This window comes from Cannabis sativa, chromosome 3 (assembly GCF_029168945.1).
Source record: "Cannabis sativa cultivar Pink pepper isolate KNU-18-1 chromosome 3, ASM2916894v1, whole genome shotgun sequence".
Taxonomy (NCBI): domain Eukaryota; kingdom Viridiplantae; phylum Streptophyta; class Magnoliopsida; order Rosales; family Cannabaceae; genus Cannabis; species Cannabis sativa.
The window spans coordinates 15,911,617-15,923,699 of record NC_083603.1 but is presented as its reverse complement, the minus strand read 5'-3'; the positions used below and the strand labels follow the sequence as shown (position 1 = coordinate 15,923,699).

The window sequence follows — 12,083 nt, the reverse complement described above, 5'->3', positions numbered from 1 at the left end:
TCTTTTTCTGACCTGATATTTTTGAAACAAATTAAGATAAAATTAGATAATATCTAACAATACATATGCTCCGTGCATAGGCTTGTATTGATTTTCATCCAATAAGGTGTATCGTTTGTTTTTTTTTTTTTAATTGATGTGTGACAAGATACAAGAAACACATCAATTATTGGGATCATTTATTAGTCAAATGAAGTTATTTCCAATTATTTATTTGCTAAGAATAGTCAAAAAGAAAGTTATTTTCTCTCATATTGTGGAATTTTATGCCTTATTTGACTAGATAGTTAGTGGTCTATAGCTATACTCTAGCTTTTTTTTATCACAACTCCTTGATGATTAAAAAATACATATAAACAAGGGCAATTTCATTATTAACAAGCAATTGTACAAGTTACAACATAAGAAAGGCATCAGTTGACACTAAATTAATAAATTTGGAATTATTTTCCATGGCTTTTGAAGAAAAAGAGCTTCACTTTCTGGTGTTTCCTTTAATGGGGCCAGGCCATATGAACCCAATGGTAGACATAGCAAGAAAGTTGGCTCAACGTGGTGCGATCATCTCCATAATCACCACACCACATAACGCAACTCGTTTCGAAAAAATTATAGCAAGGGACAGAGAAAATGGGCTCAGAATCAACATATTCCAGCTAAAGTTTCCATGTGAAGAAGTGGGATTACCTCAAGGGTGTGAGAATTTTGATTTGCTTCCTTCACTTGGTTTAGCTACAAAACTCTTCTCTGCAGCTTCTATGCTGCAAAAGCCTGCTGAGACTTTGATAGAAGGGCTTACACCGCAGCCGAATTGCGTGATATCTGACACTTGTTTGCCTTGGACACTCAAAATAGCTCGAAAGCTTAACATTCCAAGGATAACTTTCAGTGGAGGAAGTGGGTTTTTCTTGTTTTGTATGTACAAGTTAGCAGTTTTTAAGGTTCTTGAGAATGTTAAGTCAGACACCGAGTTCTGTGTTGTCCCTGACTTGCCTCACCATATTGAGGTAATGAAAGAGCAGCTACAAGGACCAAGAGCTTCAACTATGACAGAACTTAATGAACAAATTGTAGAAGCCGATATGGGGTCTTATGGAGTTATCATCAATAGTTTTGAAGAGCTGGAGCCAGAGTATGTCAAAGAGTACAAGAATGTAAGAAAAGTTTGGTTTGTTGGCCCAGCTTCCTTAAGCAACAAAGATGATTTAGATAAGGCTCAAAGAGGTAATTACAACTCTTCTGTTGATGAATACCAGTGCCTTAAATGGCTTGATTCATGGAAATCAGGCTCTGTCATTTATGTTTGTTTGGGTAGCATGTGTAATCTAACACCTCCACAGTTGATAGAGCTTGGCTTAGGCTTAGAAGCTTCAAACAAACCATTCATTTGGGTTTTAACTGGAATAATGAATAATAGATCTGAGGAAATAGAAAAATGGTTTAAGGAATATGAATTCGAAGAAAGGATTAAAGAAAGAGGTGTGGTGATCCGAGGCTGGGCTCCACAAGTACTAATCCTATCACACCCTGCAATTGGAGCGTTCTTAACTCATTGTGGATGGAATTCAACCCTCGAAGCAGTATGCGCCGGGGTTCCCATGGTTACATGGCCACTGTTTGCAGACCAGTTTCTGAATGAGAAACTGGCTGCACAAGTTTTGAACATAGCTGTAACATTGGGTTCGGAGTATCCAATGGTATGGGGAGAAGAGGATCAAGTTGTTGTAACAGTGAAGAGTGAGATAATTAAGGCTGCTATAGAGAAAGTGCTGGATGAAGGAGAGGAAAGCAAGGAGAGAAGGGAAAGAGTTAGAAAGCTTGGGGAGATGGCTAAGAGAGCTGTTGATGAAGGTGGGTCTTCACACCACAATATGACATTGTTTTTAGAAGATATTGAACGAATGGGAGGCAGTAATGAGTATAAAGAGTAAGAAAAGAAAAAGAAAATAATATTTTCTTGTTTATTTGGAAGTCATTTGTAATAATATGTTCATCGTTTTATTTAAATTGCCCAAATCATTGCTTTTCCTGGAGTATTTTGATTAGATTAACTAAACATGCTACCAAAATGTATACTCCTATAGCCCCTATCCCTATAAATAAAATTTCATTTTAATGGTGCAGAACTGCGTTGCAAAAAAATTGATATCACCACAGAAGAAGCATCTATGTCCAAATTGTATAGATTGTGCACCGTAAAAGAGTGCTAATGCCAACAAATGAATTATGCATGGAAAATTTGACTTTTTCTTGTTTATTGTGGCACCATATATGCAACTCTAATAAAAATATGTTTTTCATCTATCCTGGGACCAAATATCTTTAGCATAAACAATATCTTTAGCATAATTATTAATTATGCAACTCTATGTATATTTTCACACATTACCCGCTCTCTCACAACTCCACAAAAGAGTCGGACCAGATCTTCTCTCTATGAACACATAATTGCCAAAAATATTGAAATGAATTTATTGCGTTCTTAGTAGAGAAAATTCATAGTACATGGAATTTGAGATGAGTGTTGTTTTCTTATTGTCAGGAGAATTGAATCTCCTCGCCATTGTTGTTCAAAGAATGAACATGAAAAATAAGAAAGAAACAGAGAAAGAGAGAAATGAACAAAGAAAGATTGATTGAAAGAGGGAATCAAAGATTGTATTGCATTGGAAGCTGAGTACAATATATATACAACTAACCAATAAACTGAACAATACAACTGAAAGGGATAACAGCTAGAACAGACTAATAACAAACTGTAACAACCTTCATAACAGAAAGATGACAGTTGGACAAACTGAATTAATGAATCCCTTAACACTCCCCTGCAAACTCAGCATTGGTGGGATCAACAATGTTGAGTTTGGTTCGAAAAGTACTGAAGTGTTGACTTGAAATAGCTTTGGTAAAGCCATCAGCCAGTTGATCAGTAGCAGGGATGTGCTTGACTGAAATTTGGTGATTCTGCACCTTTTCACGCACAAAATACAGGTCTAGCTCAATATGTTTGGTGCGAGCATGGAGAACGGGATTAGCAGTGAGCAGAACCGTACTGAGATTGTCACACCAGACAATTGGTGGTTGAGTTAGATGTATGTGAAGTTCAGTGAACAATGATTGGAGCCAAGCAATCTCTGCGACTACATTTGCTAAGCTTCTATACTCGGCTTCAGTACTAGATCGAGATATAGTATGCTGTTTTTGGGATTTCCAAGCTATGAGATTAGAGCCAAGGAACACAGCAAAACCAGAAGTGGACCTTCGATCATCTGTGTCCGAGGCCCAATCAGCATCACAAAAAGCTTTGATTTCAAAGGCTGATGGTTTTGTGAGGTGAAGGCCATATTGAGTGGTGCCAGCCACATATCGAAGAATCCTCTTGACTGCCAACCAATCTGTTTGGAGAGGTTTTTGCATATATTGACAGACTTTATTCACACTGTAGGAGAGCTCTGGTCGAGTTAGTGTGAGATATTGTAATGCCCCAACAATAGATCTATACATTTGTGGATTAGGAAAAGCCTCACTACCATAGGCAGATAGGTTTTGTCCACTTATCATAGGAGTAGCAATTGGTTTAGCTTCCTGCATTTCAGCTCTGAGTAATAGATCCTTGGCATATTTTGTTTGAGATAGAAATAGTCCATTGGTTGTTTTAGCAACTTCAATGCCAAGGAAATACTTTAACTCTCCAAGATCTTTGAGAGAAAAGGTATTATTCAGAGATGTAATGAGGGAGGCCACTGTCTTGGAATCACTACCAGTAAGCAATATATCATCCACATAGACTAACACAAGTGTAATGGATGTAGAATTGTGAAGAACAAACAAAGAATTATCAGACTTAGCTGCTGTGAAACCAAATGACAGTAGACACTTGTATAATTTCTCGAACCATGCCCTCGGGGCTTGTTTCAAACCATAAAGAGCCTTGTGGAGTTTACACACTAGATTAGGCTGAGTAGTGATTTCAAAACCCGGAGGTTGAGTCATGTAAACCTCTTCATGTAAATCCCCATTTAGAAAGGCATTATTCACATCTAATTGCCTTATACTCCACCCTTTGGAAATGGCCAATGTTAGAACAATTCTGATGGTTATTGGTTTGACAACGGGGCTGAAAGTCTCAGTGTAATCAAAGCCTGGTTGTTGGTGAAATCCTTTAGCAACCAACCTCGCTTTATATCTGTCAACCGAACCATCAGGATTTTCTTTAATCCTTAGGATCCACTTACATCCAATAGGTTCTTTTCCTTCTGGCAAAAGAACAACAGTGTAGGTACGATTTCTTGCAAGAGCAAGAATCTCTTGAGACATAGCCTGTCTCCACTTCTCATATTGCATAGCTATTTTAAAACTCTTTGGTACTTTCTCTGTGAGATAAATCTTTGGCTTATGTATACCCGATTTGGCCCTGGTAGTCATGTGATGTTTGTTGGTTGATGCAACAGAATTAGGGACAATAGGTGGAGTTATGTTGGTGGATGATGACTCAAGGGGTGGAGAGATGAGATTATGTGACTCATTAGTGTGCGTGGGACTGGAATCAGCAGCTGGTGCAGCTGCATGAGAGACACCTGGTGATGTTGGCAAAAATAATGGTGGTGGCAGAGGTATGAATGGTTGTGTGGAATTCTCAGTGGTGGGAGATGTTTGAGCAGATATCATATGGAAGAGACAGAGGTGTTGTACGTGTGTTTTGAGTGTCTATGGTAGGAATGAGAGCAGATAGAGAGTATTGAATAGGTGGATCAGATGAGTGTTTCTGACAAGAGGCATATGGAAAATTAAACTCATCAAATATGACATCTCTAGAGACGTAGATTCGACCATTAGAGTCAAGACACTTGAAGCCTTTGTGATTAATGCTGTATCCTAGAAAGGTACAAGGTGATGATCGAAATTGAAGCTTGTGTTTGTTGTATGGCCGAATGTTGGGAAAGCATTGACAACCAAATGTCTTGAAGGTGCTATAATCAGGTTTGATATTGAAGAGGACCTCTATAGGTGACTTATTGTTGAGAACAGAAGTGGGAAGCCTATTATGGATGTAGACAGCTGTTCTAAATGCCTCATCCCAAAATTTTAAGGGGATAGAGGCATGCGCTAGAAGAGTTAGACCATTTTCCACTATATGCCTATGTTTCCTTTCAGCTAGGCCATTTTGTTCATGAGTGGTGGGACAAGGATGCCTATGTACAATACCAGCTTGAGTGAGATAAGGGGTTAAAGACCTGTACTCACCACCCCAGTCACTTTGTAAAACCTTGATTTTTTTTTTCTAGTTGAAGCTCAGCTTCAGCTTTGAATAGTTGAAAGGATTTTAATGCATCAGACTTATTTTTAAGGAGGTATATCCATGTGAACCTAGTATAGGCATCAAGGAAATGAATGTAGTATTTGTAGCCATTGGTGGAAGTAATGTGGGAAGGACCCCATAAATCAGTGACAACAAGTTGTAATGGTTCATTGTAAACAGTTTCAGATGCTTTAGGAAAAGGAAACTTGTGAATTTTTCCAAGACAACAAGCATTGCAAGGAGAAAATTGAACTTTATTACTAACATTGATGTTACATGAATTGAGAACAGTTTTGACAACTTTCTCACTAGGGCGGCCAAGCCTATTGTGCCATACTAGAAACTGTTTGCTATTGTTTTGGCTACATTCAGGTTGTTCAATGCTGGTTTGACTACATTGAGGCTGAGGTGAAACGGAAACATTGGCTTGAATAGATTGAGATTGGTGTTTGGCTTCACTGTCAGACTAAAAAGGGGCTGTAGATAAGAGATGTAAGGGCTGGATTGAACACTCCATTGGTTTGATCTGTATCATTGAGAAACTGTGAAGGAGGAGCAGTATTTTGGATGAATTTGAGTAGCTGATTGCCTCGAATGGCTGCCATTACCTGTTGTTTCCACAAAAGAAAGTTGTGATCATTAAGTTTAATGGAAATGGAATGATTAAAGTACACAGGTGTGTTTTCATCATGATCTCTGTTTCGATTCCGATTCTGAGTATTGGTCTGATTGCCACCATTAACAGCTGTTGATCCTCCATTAGCAGCAGCTCCAGGACCTGTGCTCACCACGTTTGCCACGAGAGGTGGCCACAGCTCTGATACCATGTCAGGAGAATTGAATCTCCTCGCCATTGTTGTTCAAAGAATGAACATGAAAAACAAGAAAGAAACAGAGAAGGAAAGAAACAGAGAAAGAGAGAAATGAACAAAGAAAGATTGATTGAAAGAGGGAATCAAAGATTGTATTGCATTGGAAGTTGAGTACAATATATATACAACTAACCAATAAACTGAACAATACAACTGAAAGGGATAACAGCTAGAACAGACTAATAACAAACTGTAACAACCTTCATAACAAAAAGATGACAGTTGGACAAACTGAATTAACTGAATCCCTTAACACTTATTATCATATATATTTGGAACAGATTTGTTGCTACATTTGTCTATTCGATTTTGTTACCCAAATGCATCTCGTTACACCAATGGACCTCGATGGTTTATCCAGGGGTAGTGATGCTTAGGTCCATCGATGTACAAGCAAGGCGTATTGAGGTGCATTCATTTACACAAAAATCAAAATTTCTTACCTCACTGCACCATCAAGGTCCATTAAGGTCTGATGAGGAGGCTTAACAAGGTCTATCAAGAATCTTCTTCATTCCCACATCCTGTAAGGCCATCGACGCTTATTAAGTTAAATTGTGCAAAAAAAAAATGTAGAAAAATCAAGTTCCATGAATAAAATAAAAAATCAATAATTAATGCAAAAATAATTAGTATTTTTGCTCATCCAACATTTTTAAATTATCAAGTTGTACCCGTTATTATATACGGCTTGTTAATAATATTTATTGAAATATAACTTTTAGAGTGATAAAGTCCATCTATCATATTCTATTCAATTTTATCGCTAATAAGTGATGCCATAAATGATAGTTGATAAATAGATAGAAAATAATTTAAATACCTTTCACCTTTTTTACTTTAATAATTAAAAATTAAAACTAAAAATATAAACTATTATAAAAAGAGTAATTTGTGGCGCAAATACCTAAGTTTAACTCTTGGTTGCCGATAGATACGTAAGTTTAATTTTTGATAGTTTAAAGTATTCCCGTCAGTTTCTATAACCGTTACCTATACGACCGTCGCAAAACGGATAGAATAAGCAACAGTTCAAAACCGTCGCTAATGTGGACTTCCTGATGGTTTAAAATCGTCGCCTATAACAGGGTATAGGCGACGGTTTTAAATCGTGCCCTATACTATAGGTGACGGTTTTACTATATCCGACGACTATACTATACCTGACGGTTTTAAACCGTCGGGTATAATCCCTCAATTTTTTTTTTTTTTTTTGCATTTTTAATGAAAAACGTCGCCTAATTTTTAGGAACTATTATAAATCATCGGGGATACCAATTTTTTTTTTTTTTCGGTTATAAGCATTTACATAATTTTTTTAGCGACGGTCCCTAAAAAATTGTTTTTAGGACCGTCGTGAATTTATGTCCTAAATTACTCTTTTAAAGAAAGACAGACTTTTATTTTATTATTCAGTAACATGAAAAGAGTGAAGAGTCTTTAATTTATATTATTATATCAACTATAATTCACTATTTCACTTATTTATCAACATTTATCAACAAAATTGACTATAATATGATAAAATGACAATGTAAGTTGTTGTAAAAGTTATACTTGGAGGAGTATTATTAACAAGACTTATAATATATTATAACTTTTTAGAAAACACCCAATGTACATACCCCACACATTTTTTCCTTTAAAAATCTAATAAATAGATGGTGTGATGAATATTATTTAACAATAATGTGACCAAAGATAAAAGATTTGGTCAAAATGTGTGGAGTCGTGAGAGAATTTGAGATTATTTTGATTAAATGAACAACATATTTTCGTTAGAGTGGCATCAATGGGACTAAAAACTAAGTTTCATTTGTTTTGAGCACTAGCAAGAAAAAATTGATCGAAGATGACACAAAAATATATATCTTCATAACAATACAAGCAAAAACAAAATATATAAAAAGAGAAATGAACAATAAAAAACTCTCTCCTTCCATATATGAAGCTCTGCAACCTTCGTGGGGGTGTGGATCGCGGTTTGTTTTCTGGTCCCTATTTTGCATCTATTCGCCCTTGTGGTGTACATCACATTTTCCCCTATCTCTTACATTAATAATTTCACTGATTAGGCTCTGTTACATATTAATTACATTTCATTTTTTTTTTCTTTATTTTCAATTAATGCTACGATCCTTTTTTCAAAGAATCTTACTCTTCTCAATTCTTTTGTGGCTCTTATTCTTCCTCTCACCTTGAAAATTGATTTCCTTTCTCCTTTCTTTGTCGCCATTTTCTCATCTATACTATGAGAATGATGATTATGGCTAGGATTCGTGAATCTTTTCTTAAATGATTGAAGGGACGGTTGGATTCGCCTACTACAAGCTTCTACTACAAGATCTTTCTTATGAGGAATATCTCCTTTCTTTTCTATTTAAAATTTCGAATTTCTTATAGATCCTTACCCTTACATCCCTCGATTAGTATCTCCTCTCTCAAAACACTGCTCCTGGTCTACCTTCAAAGTTTATTCCTTACTGAAAATGAATATGTTATCCATGAATTCGTTGAAGATAACCCTATTCTTGATCACAAAAACAAAGCCTAATGTATTGTTTTTTGGGTTCTTACTCCTAGAACTATCAAGCTCGAGTGGTTTAAAGATGTTATGAGGAACGCTTGGGTCATAAGAGCACCTCTTACCTTATCACAACCCAAACCCTAAGTCGTGGCAGATATATAATATTCATAACTTGGGTAGTCAAATAAGAAGATAACACTTATAAATTATCATTTAATTATATCACAAAATACTTATTTAACAATAAAGGAGTAACTCTTATACCGATAAGAAAATATTAGTAATAAAATCACGTTCACTCATTAATACAAAAGAATAATAATATCCCCACCGTACATGTAGTCACCAAATAGATAGATTTAATAGGTCAATAAAATACAAAAATTATATTTAGCATCCATCATTCTTTATTTCTAACTAGCACACAGCTAATTTAATTTTATCCAGACCATCAATGCAAACTTAAATACTAAATTCTTTTCATTGGAAGTTTAATAAGAAGTATAAGACTAAACGAATAACGACTTGCTTCCTCAACGATACCATCCTCATCCACTAGCATCAAGCTGAGTTCTTAGAATGGGAGAAAATAGGAGGCTAGCTTATAAAGCCTGGTAAGAAAACAACTAATATCAAAAGACCCTTGGTTTAATTAAATTCTTGCATGGTTAGCTTTTAAAATAAAATATCTCATTACCATTATCAAAATGTATAGACAAAGTAGAGAGACCACAAATAATCACAAAATGAAGTGTCAAATACATATCATATCATCCACTAGACCCCTAGCTGGCTCTCAATACCAATCAGAGAAAATGACATCCAAAATCGGGTAGTCGCACCTGATAACACCATAATATTGGGGCTCAAATTCAATTTACTCCTTGTACAGATTCTAACAGGTGAGTGCACACCTGATCTACTTATGATGATACAGAGACTGGGTCGTGAAACGATAAAATACACAAATCATGATCAACATGGCTCTCATCAGTATAATCGAAGCAAGCAAATAATAAGAATAAAAAAAGAACATATTCCTTTTTTTTCTGAAAAATCCAGCAGCATAATAGTTGTATTTTGAATAAACCAAAAAATCATAACCTGCATAAATATTTGTACAAAAAATATATTTGGTACACTACAACAAATATAGTTATTAGGGGCGGAACAGTTCGCTGGTAAAAGTTATTACCGGTGGAGCCTGTTGGTAATACCCCGCCGGTAATAAAGGGTCCCTATTAACCATTATTAGCGGCGGAAAATGTCTCCGCTATTAATAATATTATTAGCAGCGGATTAATAGCTGCATAGTCCGCCACTAATAAATTTGTCAAATTTTCTTTTTTATAAGTATTACCAACAGATAAAAATAATAGAGTCCGCCGCTGATACTTTATTATTTAATATAATTTAATGTTAAAAATGTTGGAAATTATTTTACCAGGATCTTAGATCTACTCACAAGTATGTTTATTAACACCCTAAATATGAAATTTCTAAAACGATGAAATAAACACATATAAAGTTTAGGAAACCTTACATTGGGTGCAGCGGAATAATATGACTCCTTCCGTTCAGATATCTAGCCCTTGATTCCTTTCTGTAGCAGAGCATTATCAATATCTGAACCTGGATCTCTTTCTCTGAATCCTTGATGCTGAATCTCCTTTGCTGATGATCTTTCTTCACGATCTTCCTCACTATGATTGAGGTATTGCTTGATGTGTGTGGGCACTACTCTAATCACTAAGGATTTCGAAATTCGAAGGAAGAAGAAAGAAGAAGTGGTAGCTAAAGATAGGGAGAGAGAGAGGCTCAGATTTTCTGAATCAGAAGAAGTGTTTTTCCTGAAGCCTTCACTATCTATTTATAGCATTCCACTAGGGTTAGATTTGAATTATATGGCATTAAAATAATGAAAAAATCAATTTAAAAACCTACAATAGGTGGTCGGCCAAGCATTAGTGGATTGGGCCTTGGGCTTTGCAATTTTGCAATTTTAACACCTTTTGTATCTGATTTTCTCAAAAATGCCAATTTCCTAATTCAACCATTTAAATGCCAATTCTAACTATTTAATAACTATAAATAATTATTAAATAATATTGTCATTTATCATATTTATTAATTGAACCATACAAAGTATCATAATTAACAAATATGCCCCTATAAACTCTTTCTTTACAATTTCGCCCTTACTTAGTGAAAAATTCACAAATAGACATAGTCTAATTTGAGAATTATAATTGATTAATCAAAACCAATTACATGAGTCTTACAAGCAATATTATCTCAACTAGTGGGGGGACCATGGGTCTATATAACCGAGCTTCCAATAAGTAGATCAAGAATTTAGCACTAAAATTCACTAACTTATTAATTCTTCGTTCAATCCACGCATAGAACTTAGAATTGCACTCTCAGTATATAGAATGCTCTATATGTTCCACCATATAGACACATCATTAGTTATCCATTGTTATAATCCTAATGTGATCAATGATCCTCTATATGAATGATCTACACTGTAAAGGGATTAAATTACCGTTACACCCTACAATGTATTTATTCCTTAAAACACTTGACCCCGTATAAATGATATTTCAGCTTATGTGAAATGAGTACTCCACCATTTATGTTCGTTTGGTCAAGCTCGAAGGAGATCATCCTTTGCTTACTATTCGCCAGATAGAAGCTATAGATTCCATGTTTATGCTAGCGCTCCCACTCAATTGCACTACCGTGTTCCCAAAATGTACGTATCACCCTGACCTAAAAGTAGGCTTAACTAACAAATCAAAGAACACGAATAGCCTCTCGAGATTGAGCCTAATCATATCAGGATTAAGATCATTTGATCTAGGATCAACTAGGCGATATTGACTTGAATAGATTTTACGGTAAGTTTAATTAAATCTAAGTCAAAGTTCAATATCGGTCCCTTCCGATGCATACTCCATGCATCCAACCTGAGCTTTACTTTAACCAATGCTCTGGAAAGAACATAGCACTTCTCCAAATGCAAGTAAACTCTGTTGTAGATTATCATATCAGTAAAACCCTGTGTCTGATAAATCTAGGAAACTTTATTCACATAGTCATGTTTACTTTCCAATGTGTTGACGGCACAATAAACAGGATCAAGTATGTGAAAAGGGTTTCAGATGAATTTATACATTATGTACATATAATCATGAAATAAATCATGTGAACCATGCAACATTAAATGTTATTTCTGATCTATATTAATAAGTAAATCTGATTATATTGAAATGAGTTTTATTTAGGGCATAAAACCCAACAAACTCCCACTTGCACTAATATAAAACAAAAAGTGCGTTTCAAATAATCTCAACACCTTGATATACAAATCGTGTAGTAG

General features: G+C 35.4%; 1 protein-coding gene across 1 annotated transcript; it reads left to right on the top strand.

The window, feature by feature from the left end:
- The first annotated feature begins 265 nt into the window (after positions 1-265).
- LOC115710176 (UDP-glycosyltransferase 73C11) lies at positions 266-2,123 on the top strand. Its single transcript, XM_030638517.2, has one exon. The coding sequence runs from the start codon at positions 453-455 to the stop codon at positions 1,929-1,931; it is 1,479 nt and encodes a 492-aa protein (XP_030494377.2). The 5' UTR covers positions 266-452; the 3' UTR covers positions 1,932-2,123.
- Positions 2,124-12,083: the final 9,960 nt, after the last annotated feature.

Bases quoted from the DNA above. Each gene is read 5' to 3' on its own strand.
- LOC115710176 (XM_030638517.2), top strand. From the start codon at position 453: ATGGCTTTTGAAGAAAAAGAGCTTCACTTTCTGGTGTTTCCTTTAATG.